Genomic DNA, 25,772 nt, shown 5'->3' with positions numbered 1-25,772 from the left:
CAGCAGAAATTAAATGAAGTGGAATAAAAGGACATTATTTAAAGCACAACATTCAAATTGTCCCATTATAAATGTAAACCGCTCTAGCATGCCCCGTTTATTAAATAATAATAATGATAACCTTGTCCTGAAAACACAGTGCCTTACTGTATTTAAATGTGATTTTATTGTATGTTAATTCAACATCTATAGCAAAAATATGATGAAAATGGGATTTCAGTTTTGGACAGTATTCACAGAAATATAACAGGCTATTTAAGTTTTGATAGGCGTTTGAAACTAACATACAAGACCACTGCTGGTGAAAAAGCATTTGAGTAATCAAGCGTAATTGGAATGTATAATATATAATTATAGACAAACACAATCAGACTAACACAAACGATTGTAACTTTCAATATCTTTTTTTTTTTTTTAATTAATTGAATACATTGAGGACTTATGCATCCAAGTTTCTGAAGGCTTATATTTAACAATAAATTCATGTTTCTGAATCAACTAAACATTTACGCTAGTCAAAGAAGCTAGTTGTAGAAAGCTTCTAGAAGCAGATGCAAAACCACCTGCTTTTATGTGTAAACCCAATCTTTCAATCTTTGTGAACACGAGATGGCAGTAACAGAGCTTCAATTAACCGTGGCACTATAGCAGCATAGGGTAGGGTTGGTTGGTACACATTGTAGGCTACTAATTTATAGTATTTGACCCTTTATTAAAAAGGGTCTGGATCTAATTATATTTCACATTTTTCGGAACTAGTAGATTTAAACGATTATACTTTTTGTGAACAAACGTCTCTTGTAGAGGAAAAAAAAAGTCCCGAGGTCCAAATGCGGCTGAATGGATGATTCGTCTCCCTGAGTCGTAATTGTCCCTCGGTTGTATCCGTAGAAAGTCCTCCTGGTTACCCTAGTGACGTCATGGGTGAACGTTTTTGAATCGTTCAAATGAAACTCATGTGTGTAAAAATTGGGAAACATTAATAGCTCATATTTCTGCAGCCTGGAGTGATATACGCCTGAAAATAGCCATGAACGTCCAGCCTTCAAATCCCAATAACCCGATAGTGTTTTTCGACGTCACCATTGGAGGCCAAGTAAGTTTAAATTCACCGTGTTGTCTTCATTAGCAGATCAGCTAACGTTAACTGACACTAAATTACTTAGAGCCGTTTTTTTAAACATGTATTTAAATAGAAAAAAATGAGCATTTGGGGCATCAGAGTAAGCTGTCAAGTTGGCCAAGATGCTAACTTACTCTCGCTTTATTTCTAAAAATGCTTATGGTCTCAACTCTCCTGCTTGATTATCAAGTGTCATTCCATCTCAAGTGGTCCAAATATTTAAACGTTGGTTGCCTGACCATTTCACTTTCTTTATTTCTTTCTTTTTTTCGGTTATCGGTATCGGCCAATATTTTCATATCGGTGCATTCCTAAAAAAACAGCAATGTTGAATAGAGGTTGAATATATTTAAGCTGATAAATAATGGATTATTTCCTTCAGCTGAGACATTTCAGATGCACAATGTTCGCCATGATGATTCTGAATTGCTTGAAATATGATTGGAATCACTTCAAAAAGGGAAAATGCAGAAATTTAAAAATGTTCTGTCATATTAGGCTTCATAAAATTATAATGAGAAGGATGGCTTTTAATTGTGAGACTTTTTTTGTTTTTGTAATCAGGCTCTCAAAAATTATATTAAAATTTGGATTTAGATTTACCGGACAATATATCGGTTATCGGCTTTCAAACATAAAGAATTATCAGTATCGGCCAATATTTTCATATACTGGTATGAAAATATTGGCCGATACTGATCATTCTTTATGTTTGAAAGCCGATAACCGATATATTGTCCGGTAAATCTAAATCCAAATTTTAATATAATTTTTCCCTAAAAAAATTCATCCCTAAAAAACAGCAATGTTGAATAGGGGTTGAATAATTATGGCACAGCTGTATTATGAATAATTTAATACATAATATATAATATCACTTTTAATATGCCACTAAAGTGTTATAATAACTCTGGATCCTTAGAAAAGCTAACATTTGTACATTTTTACAGACTCTGTAGGGTTGAATAATTTTGATAGGACACAAACAACAGTATTGTAAAAATGAACAATAATGTTGTTACAATTAAATTGGTACAGTAATTGTTTATGATTGACATCCAGTAGCTTATGCTTGTCAGTGAGGTCTAAAACTTGTGGTTAGGACTTGGTTCAGAATAAGCAATAGTAATTAAGGGTGGGCGATATGGCAAAAATATCTTATCACGATTTTTATCATATCGAATAATTTTGAGACTGCAGAAGTCATTAAAAGTTGCATTCTCACTTGAATTTGGGGAAGCCACTTGAACATTTGTTGTGTTGAGCTATTTAAATTACTTTTGTTTGATTTGTTCATTGCAAACAGCTGAAAATCTGTCAATTTTGCCAATAAACCTGATTTGCAATGGAGGTTGAATGATTTCGATTACAACTGTATGTGATCTTTTCAACACAAGTTATAAGCGGAGTACAGAGGATACTATTTTTGTAAACATAAATCCATCTCTGCACTGTTGATCACAAGAACGACAAACAATATGCGGTACTCTATACTGCACACAACTTTATATTTGAACAGTCAATAGCGAATAACTTTAACAAATAATAAAATATACTTACAGGCTTTGATTCAGAAGTACCAGATTGCCTTAGCAAAGTTGGAATTACCCCATTTTTTAGAAATAGCCTTTGTGCACAGCCAGTGCTGGCCTTGTACTCTTCCAGGCTCATTTGGGTGGTAGCCTATTGTTCAGGAACATTGTTGTAAATAAATCTTAACCACTGATTCCTAATTGCATCCACTTCCAGAAGGCCAAATTAAGCACTTCTTTTGCTTTCGCATAGCATCTCCACAACATGGCGGCAACAACACTACTACCATAGCTAAAGCCACGCCTTCTTTCTTTGCATATGAATTTGGGCGACAATATGCAAATATTTCCACCTAGTGATGTAGGTTGGTGAAGGAGAATTCGATCGAGGCGTTTTAGCTAGGTCTGGATCTGCCTTCTCTCTAAGATAAAATAAATCTTTTTGTGGTAAAGTTTGAGTTAGTATTCCAGTAAGAAACTAAATAAACAAATGTAAAAATAAATCACTACATAGACTTCACTGTATAAATTACATATACATTGATTCTTATTAAAGCTACGGAATTTACTCAGTGAAGAGCAGTAAGTGATTTTCTCTTTGTCTTTTGTCGTTTGATTAAAGGATTAGTTCACCCAAATGAATCGAAAATTCTGTCATTAATTACTCACCCTCATGTCGTTCCAAACCAGACTTTCGTTCATCTTCGGAACACAAATGAAGATCTTTTTGATGAAATCTGAGTGATTTCTGTCCCTCCATTGACAGCCTACGCAACTACCACTTTGACCCTTCAAAAAGTTTAATGGGACATTTAGTGGGATGCTGTGTTTAGTTCTGTGGCTTTGCATACAATATAATGGAACCCTTGGCTTAAAGGTGACATGACAATAGATACAAAAACTGTAAGGGTTTGAATGTTGCTTATCAAATTGATCCTGGTTGTATTTAGTGTCGGCCATCTTACCTTGCTATAGGCAGTGGTTTAATGTTCATTTGTGTTTGCGCTAAAGCTGCATATAAATCAACACTCTTGAAGTTTACTAATCACACGTATACTACTCTTGAAGGGATTCTGTGAGTCTTATTGTCTTTACAGGACTGTCTGGGATGTGTGTGAAGACACAAGTACAGAATACATGTAAGCTCGGGCAGTGTAAACACACAAAATCAAGAAATCCAGTAAGGTTACTGAATGACTTTTCTGTAGATGTTTTGGAATCTCTGTGTGAAAGGGTCTTATAATGTTTCCTACTAGATTCTCCTTACTGTAGCAGTCACTTTTACTTCATACAGTAGACTACAGTAATCAGAATTTGGAATTATCATACTCTGTTTGTCTACAAAAGAGGAGTAAGGCCTATTTGTTTCATATAAAAATGAATGTGTAACTCCCGGTAACCTAATAATAAAATGGGTTCAGTACAAGTTGAGCTCAATCACTTGTTGTGTAATATTGATTATCGCAACAATTATTTTTTTCTTTAAAAAAATCTGGGTTCCAGTGAGGCACATACAATGCAAGTAAATAGGGCTAATCAGTTAATGTTAAAATACTCACTGTTTCAAAAGTATAGACAACAAATGTACGGTAAACAATAAAACAGTATTATTTTAGTGTGAATAAAAGCTTTATTGCCATGGAAAGTTACACCAAAAACCATAAAACGACTGTAAAATCTACAAGAATGTCTTTAGCTTAAGTACTACAAAACACAAACTTAAAAAATAAATAAAAATAAGTAAGTAAATAAATAATGTCAGGGTTTTTTTATATATAAAATTATAAGCTTCACATTCCTTCATTTCAACCCTCCAATAAAATAAAAAAAGTCTAAAATAATGGACTTTTGTTGCTAAGGGACATTAAACGCACGTTTTTACACATTGCAGCCCAGTTTACTACTGTAGTGTGATGTATTTGTGGAAAACATTGACATTACCAGATCAGAAAGGAGACAGGTGAAAAAGAAAGAAGGGTTGATATCAGCCAAAATATAATGGTTGTGAAAATGATCTTGAATGATAGTGTGAAGATTAGTGTCCACAATGTTGTAACTCTCATGAAATCTTGAAATTTTTCCCAAAAATTCAAGCTCTACTCCAAATCTTATAGTAACCTTGCTGTCTACTGCCTACAGTATCAGCATCCTTTTCCATTTACATTAACATGTTGCTAATCTAACTAACACTGTAAGTCGGTGGTTTTCAGTCCTGCTCCTGGGGACCCACCTCTGCACATTTTGTATGATTCCAGGGATTAAAGTCCTCCGTCGCTACGACGGATTTCCGTCAATTGCGGGGTTCCCTCCTGTCCTTATGTCTTAAATTCACTTTTCATAATTTTAAGGTCGTAAATATGCTTATATTTCTCAAATAGTGTAATAAATGTCTTAATTTCAGTTTGAATAGGTCTTAAATTAAGGAAAGATGAAGTGTATTCTTACCCTGCTGAGGGGGATGTGATCAAAGCCTGGAGTGGGGCGAAAGCAAAGCACTTACCTCTCTGCACTCTAAAGCCCCTTTCACACAGATATTCTGGAAAATACACGGATAAAATCCCAGGATTGTTTGATTTTGGTTCATTCACACTGCCAGTGATTTTCCGGAATCTGTGAGTGCGTTCACACACATCCCGTAAAGACACGTGACGTCAGGATGTGTTGTAGATAGGCCAGTCTAATCTTCCGCTACCGCTCTTTCCATTGTAGTCGTGCACTTGGTGGATTCCATTCCCGATTCCAACCTGCTCCATGTTCACTCCATTTTAAAAGTTATTCTAATATGTTTGTTTTTTTTTATATCATGAACGTCTGAATTTATAATTCTGTATGTAACATTTATAATACTATATGTAACGGTTTAGAAAGTATTCTAATAAACATAATTACACAAAAATGTAGTGAACGCACCTACAGAGAGAAATGCTCATTTTATACGGATTAGGCTCTAACTTCAGGCTCTACTCTTCAGCACAATGGTACCCCCCAAAACTCCCAAGCATTAAACACTAACAGATCACCTCCTATATTAATCCTGAACAAAAACACATAATATAGCCTAACACTTTAATTTTAATATTTACTCTCTTTTAACAGACAGAAAAATAGCATGATGGAAACTCTCCTTATGGATAAATCTCCTGTAACTCATTCCATTTGAGTTCTGCTGCTTAATATAATCAGTTATTGAGTTCACCTAACTTTTTTCTAGCACTTGCCAAACAACAATTGAAAGTAAAAAATCTGCATTGGCAAGCATATGAAATGGTGTTGATAACCAGTTGGCCGGGTAACAACTTTTGAATTCTAACATCGCATTGTTGTGAGAGTGATACGTTTTTAAAATGTAGGCTATCTCTTTCTATTTTTCTGACGTTAGTAAATCAAATGTTTTTTTTTCTCCAAACACCTGATCACCAGATACAAATATTAAAAATAGCCAAATGTTCATTGATTATTTTTATATGTGAAATGAAATTTAAGTATATCAAACATTTTTCTTGATTTATGTCATGTTGGATGTTTATTTTTTAATTTAGCTTGTAGCAATGCAGTACATGAAATATACATGAAATATACATGTGATACTGGCTTAAATTTTAAATGAGATGTCTTAGAAAATGGCACAATTATGCTGCTTAAATTAATCTATTTTATAAGTGCTTGTTAGATCTTAATGTGAATGACTTATCCATGTATACTTATACAATTTTTTAATTAATTGACCAAGTAATATTTCAATCAAAATAACAAATTCTTTAGTGAAACCATAGACTTCTCTCTGGACTTCTCCAATCATTAAATCCACTTAAAGGGGTCATATAATGCCATTTTTGTACAAGCTAATATGATTCTTTAGGGTCTAAATTAAAAGTGTGTAATATACTTTAATTCAAAATTCTCATTAGTATTGTAAGAAAACACTAATTTTACCTGGTCAAAAATAGCTCTGTTTTCAGCACGCCGTTTCAGTGCATACGTCTTTAAATGATAATGAGCTTTGCTCACCCCGCCCATCTGTTCTGTGCGTACACAGTCAACCACGCGTTGTTCATTATAAACGTGGGATTATGAATTATATTGAGAAAGTCGTACATAGAAAACATGCCGTAATGTACCCTGAGTGTAAACCTAACGCATTCATTGTGAAGCCTGCAGCAAATTTGCAAAGATTAATATAAATATTAATATAAAGGTTAATAAAACATTAGCACTCACTTCTTCTTGAAGTTCAGTAGGAACACGTTGGTACCGATCTGTTTTTTTTCATTTGTAAAGCTGTCTGGTGTGAAATGATTTGCGCAAACATGAAAGCATGGACGATCGTGGGGAATCCCCGTGAGGGAATCCCGTGTCAATCCTTGCTTCAAAAACAAAACTCAGCCACTGCATCTTCAACGGTTCGGATTTAGGAACATCCAAATGACTGCTGTGTTCCTTATTACACCGAAGAACTCAACACCACAATCGCAGACGCCATTCTGCTCCAGTGAGGGTATCAACAGTACCCTCTAACAGGTATTAACAGAGAGCTCGCTCACGAGCGAGGGCGGGTCTGTGTTGAAACGCTGCACTGTCAATCACCCATCGTGGGAGGGGCGTGATTTCGGATGGCTTGATTTCAGAGAGGGTCAAACATATAAGGAGATTAAAAAAAAAACACTGGATGGATTTTTATCATTTTATGATGGTTGTGTACAGGCACTGCCAACACACATTTCAGTACAATCAACTTGTAAAAGTGCATGTACCATTATATGACCCCTTTAAACCCTCCACAATTAACTTCAAGCTCACATTTATTTTTGAGTTCAACGGCTACATCTCAAAGTCCAATCAACAACTGATGGATAGAAGCATGTCCCTACATTAAAAAAAAAAAAAAAAATTCTGATGTACTTTACCAAATAAAAAAAAAGATCTGTTGCAACATCCGTTTCATTGGAACTTTGGAACAGAGTTATTTGAACTTGCTCAAATGATGTATGTTTGCAAGAGAGTATCATACCAGCCTTGAAACTTGTTAGACTAGATCTCTTGAAAAGGCGTAGTGGGCTTGTGAACAATTAATCTTGTAGGCAGCTTTGTGTCCACTGTCCAAAGTTGGTGATGTTTCTTTGCTCAAGTGCCAGTAGGTGTTCCAAAAACAAGTGTCATCTGGGAGTTTGCTGTAAGGGCCAATCCTGTCACTTCTGAACCAAAAGGCAATGCCAACCAGTGCACTGTTGGCACAGGCCATCCACAGAAGGTTGACACTGGCATAAGATGGCACCATAAAACCCACCAAGGCACATGTCAAACACATCAACAGGTAGGGCACCCAGTTCACAGCAAAACCTAGTGTCAGACTGACAAAGAGTGGAGGGGAACTTTCTTGAATTTCCGATTTTCCATATTCCCCAAAATGACTATAAGTGAAGTCCAGATCAGAAACAAACACTGTGTTTGTCAGCTCTGCCAATTTATTGGCTCTACTGATCCAACCAATCAGTTTCTTAAAATGAAGCAGAAGTATGAGACCCACTGCAATAGATATCTGCATATTAAATTGAAACACTACGTTAGATCCGTGAACGGGACACACTAGCACACTCAACTTGTCTTTGTAAATCTCTGTAGGTTGTGTGTCTGTGAAGTGGTAGGTGAAAACAAAGGCTGATGTCCACATAAACACAACCGTAATGCAGTAACTAACAAGCCTGCTCCGAGAGCTACGGGTAATGTCTAGGTTTGGGTAGCTAGCGTAGTCAAACGCTCCAGCGATGAGAATGAGTAGAGGAAGCAGGGCGTAGACAGCCGATCCATGAGCCAGGATGAAGCACATCCAGGTAGAGGTGGGTAGGTGTTCTTTGAAGAGCCATGCGCTAGAGACCGCACAGACCAACAGCACGTCTGCCACGTATATCGAGACACTGCAGAGCCCCAGGAGTGACTTGAGAATGCTATGCCTCCAGAAAGACAAAACAAATGTGTTCAAAGCTACTTTGGTGCACAGAATTAACAGGTACTGCAGGGACTCATCATGGGGAAAGTTCTCATTTATCCCCTTTGACAAGATGACAGCCATCATAATTGCTGATGAGTGCAGATTGAACATTTGGTCTCAGTTCACCCTAAAAACACAAAATAATCAAATGAATGGTCAAAGTTAATAAAAGACATCTCCTATAGTCTTAACAGTGACACTAAGCAAATGTTTTGAAATTAAAATTCATCATATGCACCAATATAAAATTAAAGACCCCCTGTGGTGAAAAATCAAGTTTTTAATGTTTAATTTCTATATGTGGTGTTTTTAATGTTTTAAGTTAAACCATGAGCAAATTCATAAGTCAACACCATTGCTGAGTATTTTCTCCTTAAAACTGCAGTGAAAGACAGTCTCATATTAACATAAAAGTGATGTTAATTCAACCAGCGCACATACCCTGTTTTCGGTCGAAGTCCACAGTAGTCGATTGTCGAGTTCACGTGCGTGATGTCAGACTGTCAGCTGTCAATGTGAACTCGACAATCGACTACTGTGGACTTCGACTGAAAACAGGAAGTAAATACAGGTATGTGCGCTGGCTGAATTAACATCACTTTTATTAATATCTTTCACTTCTACTGCAGTCAGATTCACCGTGTTCACTCTGAAGGAATCACTCACATTGGCTGGGCACTTGTAATGACACATCAAGGATGTTAAGAGGCTAAAAGCAGGTTTAAAACTTGCCCCATTTAAGTCAACAGGGTGCAAATTTTAAAAAGAGGATAACACGGTGTAGGCAACACCGATTTTTGTCGTTGTTCTCTGTACTGACAGCACTCCAAATTTACAAAAAAATGAGCTCAATGTTACAATTGACCGGAGTTCTCCTTTAACAAAGTGGTGGATTTTCCCATAGGCTTTTGGATTGTCGCTAAAAACGAGCTCTGTGACCAACAAAAGTTTATGATACTTGCACGTTTTGTCCATCAAGATAGTTATCACTGATGAACACAACTTTTCTAAATTTTGAAGCCTAAATGCAGACACCAGAAGTAAAAAGCTAAAGGTAGGCTTTAAACGAACTACACCACGGTCCCACAAATTCAACGTCACCACCACTAAGCTTCCAACAACTTTAAGATTTTATAAAAAAAAAACTATTCTTGAGTTAGAATAGTTTATAAGAGCACAATTATAAGCATAACGAGGCTGTAAAAGCGGAGTGGGGTAATACTGATGTATTTTATGTCGTAGAATAAAACGTGGAAGTGTCTTGAGCTTGTGTTCACTACAGACCTTATTTTTGCCATTTAACCAAAAAAAAACTAAAAACATTAACTTTGGGAAGATGGAACCGGAAGTGCTAAAATGCTAACTCACTTCCGTGGTTTGGCCTTCAAAGTGATGTCGTACCTGCACCACTCTATACCTCTTTTTACTTTCTTTGCCATTGACATATCCGACCGAACTACAAACTTTCCGCTGATGTGATAATGGGATGTGTGCTCGAAAAGCTTGCTGTGCCGTTTATCAGCTCTCCCACCACAGCTATATAGGTGTATATATTTTGTTTAATATTCCACTAATTAGATAGATTTACTTTATAGAAGCCTTCTTTTTTTTCCCATTACATACTCTGTTGTCAGTGTTTCTTTGTCTGGACACAAACACTGTACACATGCTGCGTGGTATCGGTATCGGTGCATCCCTAAAAATCTATGCCACAATCTAACGTTTTATATTAAAGGAGAACTCCGGTCAATTTTAACATTGAGCTCATTTTTTTTGTACATTTGGAGTGCTGTCAATACAGAGAACAACGACAAAAATCGGTGTTGCCTACACCGAGTTATTCTATTTTTAAAATTTGCACCCTGTTGACTTCAATGGGGCAAGTATTAAACCTGATTTTAGCCTCTTAACATCCTTGATGTGTCATTACAAGTGCACAGAAAATGTGAGTGATTCCTTCAGAGTGATCACGAGTGAATCTGACTGCAGTAGATGTGAAAGATATGTATAAAAATGATGTTATTTAAGCCAGCGCAAATACCTGTTTACATCCTGTTTTCGGTTGAAGTCCAAAGTAGTCGATTGCCGAGTTCACGCGCGTGATCATAGGTAACTAAACCTATGCGCGTGAACTCGGCAATCGACTACTTTGGACTTCAACCGAAAACAGGATGTAAACACAGGTATTTACGCTGGCTTAAATAACATCATTTTTATACATATCTTTCACATCTACTGCAGTCAGATTCACTCGTGTTCACTCTGAAGGAATCACTCACATTTTCTGTGCACTTGTAATGACACATCAAGGATGTTAAGAGGCTAAAAGCAGGTTTAATACTTGCCCCATTGAAGTCAACAGGGTGCAAATTTTAAAAATAGAATAACTCGGTGTAGGCAACACCGATTTTTGTCGTTGTTCTCTGTATTGACAGCACTCCAAATGTACAAAAAAATGAGCTCAATGTTAAAATTGACCGGAGTTCTCCTTTAACATTAAATATCAACAGCTAGCCTAGTTTCTTAACTTCAAAGGTAGTTTTCCAATGCCTACATGTTTTTTTTTTTTTTTTTTTTTTGCACATTGTGACATTAACATCCATGTATAGCTCAAACAACATAAATGAATAGTAAATGTATTGATGTAAGTCTTTAAAAAAAAACTTAGCAGGTATGTAAATGTTAAACTAGAACACTGCTGATAAGTGATATGAAAATGCCTTTGCCTCTGGTCAAACCTGACAAGCAGGATATTGTGGTCTGCCACTTTAGTTCTGTTTACAAATGGACAGAGGTACTTACTTAAAAGAAAATTGTAAAGATGTTGTTTAAAGCAGTGTTTCTTTCTTCAAGTTTTCCAAAAAGCTAGATCTATCCCATGCAGTCATGTAATATAAAATGTTCACATGACAGCAGTATAATAATGTAATAAAATCCAGTTAAATACCTTCTGAAATTGTAGTTGTCGTGATCTTGATAAGCATTCATGAGCTCCATCCTTAGCGAGATAATATTTAACTGAGTCTGTAACCTAGTATTGTTAGGTGAGTAAATGAGATTTCAGAGCACACTCTTTAAACCACACCTATTTACCGGTACATTCATTCTTTCCCTGGACAATAAAACTAGGTGGTCCTGACTTTTTTGGACTCTGCTCATGTGACCCTCTTTTTAGAACAAGGCAGAATATATTGGAAGTTGTGTTGCCTTTTTTTACAGCACTCATATGTGGTTTTGCAATCCATCTGAAGATTAACATCTTTAAGTGAGGATTGAGCATGTTTTTGGTTTATGCTTTTCTTAATGCTCTAAATTATGAATTGAAAGCAGGTATTAAGATAATTGCTTGTGGGATTGTGTAATTTAACTAGTAACGCAACTCGTAATGCAACTTGATGTCTTTGCGTTTCTGTCCAGACTAGTTTCCCTTGTGCTATGGGTGGAGATCAGAGCTCGAAGGATTCTTAGGAGATATACCTTTTTTTTTTTTTAAAGCAATGTTTGGAATATACTACAATGCTACTTTGGTACTAAACACACTTCTTTGTGTGTGTGTGTGTGTTTAGGAGAGAGACAGAGTGGTAGAAAGTAAATATTTTCATTTTATGATTGTTTCTCATAATAATATTTGTTTTGTTGTGGTTATTTCGCTGCTGGCTGTATGGCTCTTCAAAATATATAAAATGATGTGATGGAGTGATAAGGAACTGAATCGTTCCAGACCTGCAATTACTTTAAAGTTGTGCAGTTATAGAAAAATCATCAACCGTGCCGTGTTTGAGGAGTTGTATGCATCAAAAATGACACCGTGGCATAGGCAGAAGTGCTAATATATAAATAACCACTATAAATAACCAATATATATATACAGGGTTCCAGACTGCGACCATTTTTTGAGAATGTGCGAGTTAAAATTTGATGTGGTCGCATTTGTGCGAGTGCATGGTCATGTACTACTCAGTTAAATTCAAGCATGAATTTTCCTGCATTGAACTTGTTTTAGCGCCCGCCAAAGTCTTATTTGATCGGTGAGTAGGCTAATGTAGATAAACTGTTGCGCTTGTGACAGGGCGCATGTTTAACTGAAAGAACGAGCAGAGAGAGAGAGAGAGAGAGAGAGAGAGCCGGTCGCGCGCGTGCACTCTCTCTTCGGAGCCAGGCGAAAGTGTAAACAAGACCACTGTCTCCAAACTAAGCGCTGTCTTGCTCTCTCTCCCGCGCGCATATTAATCAAAATAAATCGACACGGTGGTAAAAGGTCGGAAGAGTTTCCGTGGAGCATTCGGAGAATTTTTTTTTTTTTTTTTTGAATTACCGCTGGGTGTGAATTGTGCTAAATAAGTTGCCTTATCTTCTCTGAAAAGCGTTCCGGACATTCAGCTGACATAAAAAAAACACTGTAATTAAACGAAAAAAACTATCCAGTGATGAAATATTTTCTGTGTTGACACAAATCTTGGATGTCCATGTCCTAACTGCTGGGATAATCACACAATGCGCACGACACGTCCAATTCGCGAACTAATGACTCATTTGAACCGATTCATTTTAATGAATGGTTAAAACAACTGATCTTTCCAACACTGAACTCAGGAGACGTCTGAATCGGTGTATAACTAATCAGTAACACTTTACAATAAGGTTCTATTTATTACATAAATTACATAAAAAGTACAGTTTGCTTACTCAAGCTTAAGCTTTAAAATAAATAAAACCACTTGTTTTTTTGCAAAGCATTTGACTACATTTTTCCACACAGTGCTATCAAGAATCAATAAGAGAATCGTTAAAGAATCGGATCGATAATCAGAATCGTCAGTGGCATTATTATTGATAAAATCTTATAAATTCCCATCCCTATGTGAAGACAGTAAAATTATAATCAAACATTAAAGAACATATGTTTTTTATTAGTTTTTTTTAGAGTTAAAAGATTAAAACATTTTGCTAACATGAAGTCTTGTGTCACTGTCAGTCTTATTAGTGCAAAACCAGGGTATGCAGATTAAGACCACTATTCATCAGCATGCATTGATTAATCCCATGCATGTAGCAAAAAAAAAAAAAAGGTGCGACCAACTGAGAAAGTTGGTAGCACCAGTGCAACCAGTGGAAAAGTTAGTCTGGAGCCCTGATATAGCCTATATAAATAGGCTATATATTAGTTAGTTAGTTAGTTACCACAGTTATAGTTCACACCGTGGCATTGGCAGATTTTTATTATGTATATGTATATATATATATATATATATATATATATATATATATATATATATATATAGATATAGATATATATATATATATATATATATATATATATATAGATAGATAGATAGATAGATAGATAGATAGAGATATATATATATATAGATATATATATATATATATATATATATATATATATATATATATATATATAGATAGATATATATATAGATATAGATATAGATATAGATATAGATATAGATATATATATATATATATATATATATATATATATATATATATATTGTTGCACTGTCATTATTAATCATTAAACTTTCAATAAAGTGAGTAGTAGTAGGCTACATATCAAATTATCTGTAAAAGCAAAACAATAGTGACACATGGTAAAAGCACTGTTACTCACACTTGTGTGTTGTAACATTACTGTCGGATTCAATAGCCTATAGTCGGCACTGCATCAACTTTTACTTTCAGTCTCTAGAAAAAGCTGTCTTGTTTAAAAACGATTCACCAGTATGAAAATGAACGGTGTCTTACTGATGCAGTCTGGAATTTTCGTAAAAATAAAGTTCAGGATCGCAAGGACGGCAATGGAAAGACTGGTTTTCCACAACTTTGCACTGCAAAAGGTCTTGTAATCCTCAGATGTATCTCTATTGTTTTGCTGCTAGAGAAATCCTGTGTTTGTGATTCTCTAGTATTTACTCACTCCTACACGCGTGAATCGGCGGGCGGGGCTAAAGAGGCAATGATGTAGAAACAGGTGTTGGTCTTCTCTAGCAGTTATTCTTGTCATACCTGTTACTGCTCCTAATTCAAACATGTGTAACGAAACCCCTTCCCTTGTGACAAAACTGCATACACAGAATGCCATCTCATTGTTTGAATGTGACTTGGTCAATTTAAATTTGAATATTTGCCTCTTTGTTTAGAGTCAAAAAAAAAATATTTAATTGTTTTTTTCAAAAAATTTAGGAAGTTGGCAGAATGAAGATAGAGCTTTTTGCTGACATTGTTCCAAAGACTGCGGAAAATTTTCGGTAAGAAGATTCCTCAGTCCATTTATGTATAAACACCAGAAAATACTGTGTGTGTTATGTAAAATGTTTAACCCTTTTCTTTACTACTTGCATGGCAATTTATTGGTTCTTCTAAATGATTCTAGATTTTGGTTTATTTGTGCCAGTCCTCATAAGAGACATGTGAATCTGTTTTTCTGTCTTTCAGGCAGTTCTGTACTGGTGAATTCAAGTAAGTCATTCTCAGATTTCAGTCAGTTAATTAAGGGTTGTTGTACTTTAACCACATGTATGGCTGAACGTATATTACCAGATACTCATATTACATTTTTTTTTATTTTTTTATTATGTGTTATTGTGACTGATGCTTTTGAGTATGTTCAAATCATCCTATAAGACACATGTGCTGGATAAGGCTACAGATTAAACAGCTCTTTCTCTTTCTGGTTTTGTTTATTTGCATGTACTTTGACCATGTGCTGCTTTTGTTCATTGTAGGAAGGATGGAGTTCCTGTGGGCTATAAAGGCTGCACATTTCATAGGTGAGACGCTTTACTCGGTATTGCTCACAGATACAAAATTAACAAGAATGTAGATAGCAAAATGTATTAGAATATTCACTTCTTATACTTCACTACTTAAAAGTAGTACCATTGCTGTCTCAAAAAAAACAAAAAAACATCCAAAAACAAAATGAAGTTTTTGGCTGAATATGGAAAGTTGTGTGTGGAGTGATGAATCACAATGAAACACGAGTTGCATGGTGATGCTCCAGAGTGCTGTCTTTAAAAAAATCTGCTGAGAAATATAATAATAAATGCATCTCTAGCAAGGTGAATAATGGAGGAAGAGCGTCATTGTGTGGGGAGCCTCTTTAGCTTCTGGTATTGGTGAGCTGCTTCACTGTGAAACATCATTTAAGACTTTGGAGTACAGGAGAATATTGCAGAATGGCTTGCTTCCCACAAATGAAAAGTTATCTAAAGAGGAATGATCAGAGGTTATTTTTCAACAAGACAATGCTCCTGCCCAAATTGCAAAGACAACCAAGAAGTGGCTTGAGAACGAGCCCATCTGGCTCATGTTTTGGCCTGGTAAGAGTCCAGATTTGAACCCTATAGTGAATATTTGCTCTCAAATTAGACTCAAACCAACTGGGAGACAATTTTTCAATGTTTTTTATTTTTTTGGCCAACATATTGGAGAAATTCAGTTATTATTGGTACTGGCCAAGCCAATCTATTACTGTTGCTCATAATTAGAATTAGAAGTTTGTTCAAATCCATACTTCTAAGTATAAAGCTTTGGCTTATTTGGCTTATTATGTCCTACAGACAGTATTTAAATATTTAGTAGTTTTTACATTGATCAAAGTTTCAATGCAAATACACCTTGCAATTCAAAACAGTACTATGATATTGTCGTTTTCAAGTCACGTTTAAGTTGAGTCAATTGTCAGATGCTGAACATGATAGACCAAAATAATCCTAGGCCAGGAGTGTCAAACTCTGTTCCTGGAGGCCGGCCGCTGTCCTGCAGATTTTAGCTCAAATGCAGTCAATTGAAGACAGTTTTAGATACTAGAAAATTCTATAACTACATGCATCTCATAAGCTTAAAGAAGTCTTAGAAGGAAAAATATTTAGAAGGAAAAATATTGATTAATACCTTAATTATAATCACTTATTAGAAATACATTGAAGCGGCAGTGGATTCCAGAATCCACCACCTTCACTATATTACCTCTAGATCAGAAATTTATATCGAACAATATACATTTTTAATATCACAATCAATGTAATAAGTATAATGACAAAAAAATCACAATTACATAATATATTTACTGGAGTGCCCCTGTTACTGCGTACATTACAGTAAGTGTACGATATCACAAAAACTGTTTAAAATCTCACAAAAATTGCCCATGTTACTAATTCTAATGTATGTTCTGTTCTTTTGGTAGGGTGATAAAGGACTTCATGATTCAGGGTGGCGATTTTGTCAATGTAAGTTTTGCCTTGTGATCCAGACAGTGGAGTTGAATTTCGCTTGTTTGACATTATAGAAGGTTGTTTTTTTGTGCAAACAATGTTTGCACTCTGTGTACTGACTGCCATACATGACATCCATCAAATCAAATAAGGATGTGCCCTTATAGATAGGCAAATAAGGATATGCCCTTATAAATAGGTAAATAAGGATGTGCCCTTATATTTGCTGTAATCCAGCTTCTGTATTTGTTTGATATTAATTTCCCATTAATACACAGGCAAACTATTTCTGACGTTGTCTGTATACAACAAGGAAGAGCTGTCAGGTTCAAATCAATTTAAAATAATTAAATCAATATACATTAAGTTTTATACATTAATACATTAACAATATACATTATTTCTTAAATAAACTAATACCAATTTTTTTTTTTTTTTAAGGGGTGAGCAAAGCCAACAACAAACAGAAATAACTAGCTTTCAAAACAAAAGCACCTAAGCTGCTGAATAAAGAAAAATACAATGCGCTCCCTATAGAACCGTGAAGCAAGAATAAGCATTATATACATCCACTAAAGTTTCCAAAATCAGATTAATATTTCCAAAAGGTGTTTTATTATACACTCAGTCAACGCAGACAGGTGTGTAGTAGATCAGTGGATCTGCCAAAAGTGCACATTTTGTATGACTCTTTGCGTGAATTATGGGAGTAACTTAGTAACTGTTAAACTGTAAACAATCAGCGAAATATTCGCTCTATAACGCAATGCGCATTTTCAAAAACTGAGTACAATGAGATGATATTCTACTCACCCCTCAACCATCGAACATTAAAAGGACATTTTAAAAGCATTAACAAATTACTTCCACAGACCCCTGAATAACCCCTGATTATTTCCACAGCAATATTACAGACATTAAATATCACTGTATAATACAGTGAGGAAAATAAGTATTTGAACACCCTGCTATTTTGCAAGTTCTCCCACTTAGAAATCATGGAGGGGTCTGAAATTGTCATTGTAGGTGCATGTCCACTGTGAGAGACATAATCAAAAAAAAAAAATCCAGAAATCACAATGTATGATTTTTTTAACTATTTATTTGTATGATACAGCTGCAAATAAGTATTTGAACACCTGAGAAAATCAATGTTAATATTTGGTACAGTAGCCTTTGTTTGCAATTACAGAGGTCAAACGTTTCCTGTAGTTTTTCACCAGGTTTGCACACACTGCAGGAGGGATTTTGGCCCACTCCTCCACACAGATCTTCTCTAGATCAGTCCGGTTTCTGGGCTGTCGCTGAGAAACACGGAGTTTGAGCTCCCTCCAAAGATTCTCTATTGGGTTTAGGTCTGGAGACTGGCTAGGCCACGCCAGAACCTTGATATGCTTCTTACAGAGCCACTCCTTGGTTATCCTGGCTGTGTGCTTCGGGTCATTGTCGTGTTGGAAGACCCAGCCTCGACCCATCTTCAATGCTCTAACTGAGGGAAGGAGGTTGTTCCCCAAAATCTCAGGGGAATTGCAGGGGAACCTTCCGTGCCATGCATGATTTCAAACCATGACGTCTTAGTGTATTACCAACAGTAACTTTGGAAACGGTGGTCCCAGCTCTTTTCAGGTCATTGACCAGCTCCTCCCGTGTAGTTCTGGGCTGATTTCTCACCTTTCTTAGGATCATTGAGACCCCACGAGGTGAGATCTTGCATGGAGCCCCAGTCCGAGGGAGATTGACAGTCATGTTTAGCTTCTTCCATTTTCTAATGATTGCTCCAACAGTGGACCTTTTTTCACCAAGCTGCTTGGCAATTTCCCCGTAGCCCTTTCCAGCCTTGTGGAGGTGTACAATTTTGTCTCTAGTGTCTTTGGACAGCTCTTTGGTCTTGGCCATGTTAGTAGTTGGATTCTTACTGATTGTAGTCAAGTCAAGTCAAGTCATCTTCATTTATATAGCACTTTTAACAACGTAGATTGTTTCAAAGCAGCTTCACAGAGATAAGCGTATAATTTAAGGTAACAGAGATTGTTTTGGCTTTATAGCAGAGTTAAGTTATTTTCCATCTAAAGTTAGTTTTGATTGATTTGCTTCCGTCGCAACGATCATTTGTTATTAAATTAGGGGCCGCTAAGACGACACCATTCCCTCTACACAGACTTTAAACGCGAACCTGTGAGAAACGCTGATGGCGTTCACATGCGCATTTAGAATGGGTTCTATAGTTATGTGCGTTTGAAAATACGCAGGTTTGGAATTCCCTACAAGCCAAGCCTAAACAAAGTACTTGTCTTTCCTTATAAATTTTGATAAAGAATTTTATTTTATTTTGTTGCTTTGGGGTAGGAACGCGAAACGAATTTCCCGAAAACGCCTTATCTGTAGAGTGGTAGAGGGATCCTCCATAGGGAGAGACTAGTTGGCACTTCAGCACTGCGTTGTCATCGGGTCCAGGCGAAGGTCCTTCATCAGATCTGGATACGGCCCGGATCCGGCAGGCTGCAGGAAAACCTCGGGATAAACACAGACACTAAAATTAGCGTAGATGCCATTCTTCTCATGATGTAACGAGTACATCAGGATTTATGGGAAGTGTTCCCGGTTCCGGCTGACCTAATCTATGCAGCCTAACATTAAATTATAGAAGTCTATAATGTATTATGTGAATGCTAGGTCAAAGAGATGTGTCTTTAATCTGGCTTTGAACTGACAGAGTGTGTCTGCTTCCCGGACAATGGTAGGAAGGAATTGTATGGGGTGGACAGGTGTCTTTATGCAGCTAACGACCTCAAATAGGTGCATCTAATTTAGGATAATAAATGGAGTGGAGGTGGACATTTTAAAGGCAGACTAACAGGTCTTTGAGGGTCAGAATTCTAGCTGATAGACAGGTGTTCAAATACTTATTTGCAGCTGTATCATACAAATAAATAGTAAAAAAATCATATATTGTGATTTCTGGATTTTTTTTTTTAGATTATGTGACAATTTCAGACCCCTCCATGATTTCCAAGTGGGAGAACTTGCAAAATAGCAGGGTGTTCAAATACTTATTTTCCTCACTGTACATGTCTGTATTATGTAACACATTGCCGTAATCAAATATGTTCTTTAACTGGAACATTGAGTGATAATAATTCAAAGTGCTCTCCATCACTGTGACAGACTGTAAATACTGTATTTACCTGCTTTAGAAATATTCCAGTAAACACTGCTTGATTAGAAATGAAAAGGGGGGGACAATTACATTTCGTGTGAAAACAAACCTGGAAAGAGACGTGAGGATTTGTGGAGAAAAAACAAGAGATTCTTTGTGCATTCCAGTAAATTATTAATGGGATATATTTTATATTAAACTTACAGAAAGCAGATCACAAGTGCGCTGTATATGTGGTATTTTTTCATAGTGTTACAGCGGAATACAAAGGAAAAAAAGGAAATAATCAGGAGGAAAATAATGCAGCAACTGAAACGAGCTCTTGCCATGGATGTTGTTGTACCACGTCACATTAAAATACCAAGCGTTACGTTATTCTCTTGAACATGAAGAAAATTTTTCATTTAATTTAGTCAAACTAACAGATAAGGATTATTTGTAACACAACCTTATGCTTTGAAATTATTTGTTTCAGTCTTTTTGAATAGAACTTCCTCCCATAATCTTAAACACAGTAGGCTTGTTAGGAAAAAGGTGGTCATGAAAAGCCAATTTTTTGTCTCTTAGTGAGCTGACAAGTTGAATCAGGTGTGTTTGATTAGGGATGCATACAAATGTACAGAGTTGGCGGGACTCCAGAATCCGAGTTAGGAACCACTGTACTAGTAGACCAATCACGAGTCTAGTACTGCTCCACACACAGCCCTAACACACAACAAGAGAAACAGCAAAACATGCAGAGAGCTCCTCCCAGAAGTTGCCTTTAAACTCCATGTGCCTTGCCTTACCAGTCATCAGCAAAGATGAATTAACTTCGGGTCCAGTCCTGAGAAGCGGGCGAGACAGGACAAGGAAGGCGGGGGGAAACAGCAGCAACCACAATGCAGCACTATGTAAAAAGTTCTGTAAAAGTTAAGCTCAAATGACAGCATTTGTGGCATAAAGTTAATTTTAACTCTGTCAAATTAATGTCCATACTTTCTTCAGTGATCTACTGATATGATGCTAATTTTCTGTTTTCAAATATTTTAGTTAATTGTAAGTATGAACAATCTTTACTGATTTTTATAAAGTGAACATAATCATTACTTTTATATTGTTATTAATATTTTAAGATGAACACTTACTGGACTGAAGCAAGGTTAGGTTTATCATTTTTTAGAAATAAAAGTATCAAATATAATACCTCAAGCTTTTGAGGAAAGTTTGTTAATCTCTCAATCATCATTGCATTTCATTTTATGTTTTTCCACCTCAATAAAAACGACTGAATTTGATCATAAAACTAAGCATTTAAAATTCATCTGACTAAGACATATTTGGAGATATATAGTGACAATTGATATTTATATGCATTTTTGTAAATAGTCTGCCATACTGTTATAAAGATCTCATTGATTTACGTGACCGCTATCAGAATTGTATCTGTTTTCAGCCATATAAATATCAACAGCTGCACCAAATTGTGTATTTTTGATCAATCTGAGCATCTGAACAAGTAATAAATGTTTTTCCTCCTTGAATATAAGTTCCATATTCTCCTATATAATACATGAGTCATAAAAGTCTGCTGTATCAAATATGATACTAAACAAAAACACACATGCAATGTCTTAATGACTATGACTTTGCTAAAATGGTTTTAATAAAGTGGTGGGTGTAAAAAAAAAAAAAAAAAAAAAAAGCCAGTTCAGGCAGTCCAGCACATTCCTTGTGTCTGTTTGTCTGCCTCTAGTGGTCATATGAACCTACTGCAGACACACAGCTATCTCTTGACATGTAGTTCTTAACAGTTTGAGTGATTCAGATCTTCTAAATGTGAATGGTTTTAAATGTTAGATTTTTGTCTATCAGGGTGACGGCACTGGCATCTGCAGTATCTACAGGGGACCATTTGCAGATGAGAACTTCAGAATGAAACACTCTGGCCCAGGACTCCTGTCACTGGTAAATCTATACACACTGGCCCTGTAAAGAAACTCTTGCTGTACCTTTACAGTATGCTTTATGCCAGCATATCAGAAGTGTTAGATTAACAGTGCTTAAATTATCTTTAAGTTGACTCTCGGTCAGAGTACTGTTATAACGTCAAAGTGGCCCAAAATCTTGTGGAAAAAAAGTTAGATTTTCCATTTCACACCAAATCTAATGCGGGAAAAAATCAAAAAAGGAGGGTTATTATATTTTTTCGCATATACTTTATTTTGTGTCCTTGTTACATTGTAATTATATATTTAAGTACTGAGTAATATTAATTATCAACATGTACTTACTATAGGGTTTGGTTTAAGGTTACTTCATGTAATTATGCATAATTTACTGTTATTACTACGATAAGTACATGTAACGTAACAAAGACACCGTAAAATAAAGTGTTACCTTTTTTTCCTTTTGGTTTTGGGTTAAACATGACCTGGACATATTCTTGACCAATTTTGAGGGATTCGCCAAATGAGGCTTTTAAGATTGTATTACACAGAAATGCTTCAAACAGAACACTATATAGACATAAACATTATAAAATAAAGCCAATTTAATGTTTAATGTAACTTTAGAATTTGTTTCTCATTTTCCTGACAAAGTGACTGGCAAGACCTTTAGCACCTGAGAAGTCAGGCAAACATACCGTACATTGATGCTATAGGATAAACACACTCAATCTACCGATCAGATTCTTTATTCTCTGCTGTTTCCAAAGGAGACGTTAATGTTTGTTTTTTCCCGATAGGCCAACAGTGGACCAGGAACAAATGGCTGTCAGTTTTTTATTACCTGCACAAAGTGTGACTGGTTGGATGGGAAGCATGTAGTATTTGGTAAGCCTTGACAAGTCCTGTGTTGATTCTGTACTGAGAGAACTCAATCACTGGTTACACCATTAAATGCTTTGGGTTTTCCTTACAGGAAAAGTGGTGGATGGTTTGCTTGTCATGAGGAAAATTGAGGTGAGACGATATTTTAAAGGGATAGTTCACTTTGAAATTAAATTTTGGTATGTTTTAGCTTACCTCAAGGGCATCCAAGATGTAGGTGTCTTGTTTTCCAAATTAACAGAGTGCAAATTAAAACAATTCCCCATCGTCCAAATTAAACAATTCCCAATCGTAAGTACACATTGATGGCCTAAGACTGGTGCATAGATATATATACACTAGAATAGAAGCCGCCTTGCCTATGGCATTCGTTCCAATGCGACGTCTAGTGTATATATATCTATGCACCAGTCTGCGTACACGTCACACACCAGGATGCGCGAGCGCCCTCAGATCACTTGGACGTGGCTGTGTACAAGAGTTAAAAAACAATATAAACACTGTTCGTTTTGTCACACAAACCGCTCGTTTCGTGTCTTAGGCCATCAATGTGTACTTATGATGGGGAATTGTTTAATTTGGACGATGGGGAATTGTTTTAATTTGGACTCTGTGCATGCTCTTTGAGACAGTGACCACAGACCTGCATTAAATGACTGACAGACAGGAACGGTTTGACCTAAAAATATCAAAATTGAAACTACTGCGGAAAACAAGACACCTACATCTTGGATGCCCTTGAGGTAAGCTAAAACATACCAAAATTTAATTTCAAAGTGAACTATCCCTTTAAGTTTTAAGTTGATTAATTTTAAGTTTCATAATCCTTTCAAAGGAATTTATTAGTGATCCTGTTGAAGATTTATAAGTTAACTAGTGTGGCAAGAGATCTGCTGTGCTTAAAGTAAATTAAGAAATGGGATATGTCAGCAGTCTCAGCACTTACCTTAGAGTCTGAGAGAATTCTTTGTTGTTATGTATGAGATGGATTTCACAGTACTTAATTGGTCTCTTTGAGTGTTTAACCAAGAGAAAAAAAATCTGAAAATATTCACTTAAATGCAGCTGGCTGACTCTTAAAATAAAATTATAATAATAAAACTACATATATAGTCAGATAAATAGAAAATGTCAGATAAATAGACCTGGGACCTGAGTGCTTTTTGTGACATTAATCGTATTTCTCCATAATTCTCCATTACAGAATGTACCAACAGGACCCAACAACAAGCCCAAGCTGCCCATTGTCATTGCCCAGTGTGGAGAAATGTGATATGTGATATATTTTGTACTGTTACACATCAGCAAAGACACATGACCTTTGCTTTAAAGTAAATAGACAAGCCATTTTGGATGACTTACCATTCATGATCTCCATTTGCAAATCAAATCACATCCTTTTGAATTTTTTTTTGTAATTTTGTGGGATTAAGTGATTATTTGTGAAAAATTCTTGGTTGAACAAGGTTGTAGTTTTATTTTGTACAATGTTAATTACAGCAGAAGTGAAGGTTAGAGGTCGTCACTGATTCAAAGCCGATTTCATGATTAGCTCATATGTCACTTGCAAATGTCCATAAAAGACTAACTTGACATTCAAGATAGAAACAAACATGTATTCTTTATATATTCTGAAGAACAAGGCTTTTTATTGTTGGATCAGCCTTTTGAAAGGGCCTTGTTAAGCCTTGTTGAGGGTTTTTTTTATCCTTCAATAAATTTTGACCCATGTTTTTTAAAGCTTGGAACATTCTTTTTCATTTTAAATTCAGAGAGAATCGAAATCAGGACATTTCCTGAATCATAAAGGGCTTTTCGAGTTTATGATACTAAACCAACACCTTAAAGGGCACGCCACTCAATGCAAATTCCTTATGAGTGTACTCCCCTTGTCTTTTTATTGTTACTTACCCTAACCCACATCCTAACCCAGAAACCCCTTCCCCCATCTCTTGGACCGTGTCCCACTCAGACAAAAGGGCTCTTTCAGCTGAAGTGCAGGAAGAGTTTGGGCTCGGTGGGAGGCTTCTAGGGTCAATGTTAAAGCCCGTCTTTGTGTGGGACAACAGGGCCGGGCCATTAACAATAAAATCACACTTCAACCAGGTCTCCTCAACAGTGCCAAAAACATATTTACATGACAAAGGGGAAGGGGGTAGTTTGGGTCTGTCTCACAACTAGCCAGGGTCGGTCTCAATGCTGTGGGAGAAGTCAATGATGGGATTTATCTAAAAAAAAAAAACATCATCCTTACATTGAAACCATTTCCTATTCCTGTTCCGAATCTCTCACTGATGAATAAAGCCTGCTTTATTTTTGTTCCTTGTTGGTTTGGTGTCTGTTAAATATTTAGTTGATGAGATGACTGCTGGAGAGATAATGTTTTGACAGTATAAAATTAAGACATTTAGATATAAATGGGATTTTAATGATATAGAGCTTTGTATTTACATATACACCAATTCCCAAAATTATTTACATTAAATTACCAAAATAATTACATCCTTCTTGTCTCTGAACAACCAGCTGGATGTCAACCAATCTGGCTTCAAGAAAGGGCATTCAACCGAGACTGCATTACTGTCGGTCACAGAAGCCCTACGGATCGCTAAATCTGCTTCCAAATCTTCAGTTCTCATTCTCCTGGATCTGTCTGCTGCCTTCGACACTGTGAATCATCATATCCTTATGTCCACCCTCTCATCAATGGGCATCACAGGTGGTACTCTCCACTGATTTGAGTCCTATTTCACAGGTAGATCCTTCAGGGTCGCATGGAGAAGCGAGGTATCCAAAGCACATAAACTGACCACAGGGGTTCCTCAGGGTTCAGTTCTTGGACCCCTCCTCTTCTTTATTTACACCACATCACTGGGACACATCATACAGGCACATGGTTTCTCTTACCATTGCTATGCTGATGA

The 25,772-nt window shown here is 36.1% G+C and overlaps 2 protein-coding genes across 4 annotated transcripts; one reads left to right on the top strand and one right to left on the bottom strand.

The window, feature by feature from the left end:
• Positions 1–902: 902 nt before the first annotated feature.
• ppih (peptidylprolyl isomerase H (cyclophilin H)) lies at positions 903–25,168 on the top strand. Of its 2 annotated transcripts, none has more exons than XM_079896430.1 (9): positions 903–1,096; positions 14,843–14,907; positions 15,095–15,118; positions 15,385–15,429; positions 16,851–16,893; positions 21,890–21,982; positions 22,764–22,851; positions 22,940–22,980; positions 24,053–25,168. In XM_079896430.1, the coding sequence occupies exons 1-9, from the start codon at positions 1,031–1,033 to the stop codon at positions 24,119–24,121; spliced, it is 534 nt and encodes a 177-aa protein (XP_079752556.1). In that variant the 5' UTR covers positions 903–1,030; the 3' UTR covers positions 24,122–25,168. The 2 variants fall into 2 exon arrangements, with proteins under 2 accessions (XP_079752556.1, XP_079752557.1); XM_079896431.1 differs by having other exon boundaries at positions 1,043–1,092.
• Positions 6,158–14,586, bottom strand: LOC307173365 (putative G-protein coupled receptor 160). 2 transcript variants are annotated; one of them, XM_079896427.1, is made up of 2 exons: positions 14,405–14,586; positions 6,158–8,768 (listed from the first exon to the last, which is right to left on the bottom strand). In XM_079896427.1, exon 2 carries the CDS (start codon positions 8,750–8,752, stop codon positions 7,679–7,681), a length of 1,074 nt encoding a protein of 357 aa, XP_079752553.1. In that variant the 5' UTR covers positions 8,753–8,768; positions 14,405–14,586; the 3' UTR covers positions 6,158–7,678. The 2 variants fall into 2 exon arrangements, with proteins under 2 accessions (XP_079752553.1, XP_079752552.1); XM_079896426.1 differs by lacking the exon at positions 14,405–14,586 and adding an exon at positions 11,589–11,664 and having other exon boundaries at positions 6,164–8,768.
• Positions 25,169–25,772: the final 604 nt, after the last annotated feature.

This window comes from Squalius cephalus (assembly GCF_949319135.1).
Source record: "Squalius cephalus genome assembly, chromosome: 16".
Lineage (NCBI taxonomy): Eukaryota > Metazoa > Chordata > Actinopteri > Cypriniformes > Leuciscidae > Squalius > Squalius cephalus.
This window is presented reverse-complemented; position numbering and strand designations above follow the sequence as displayed.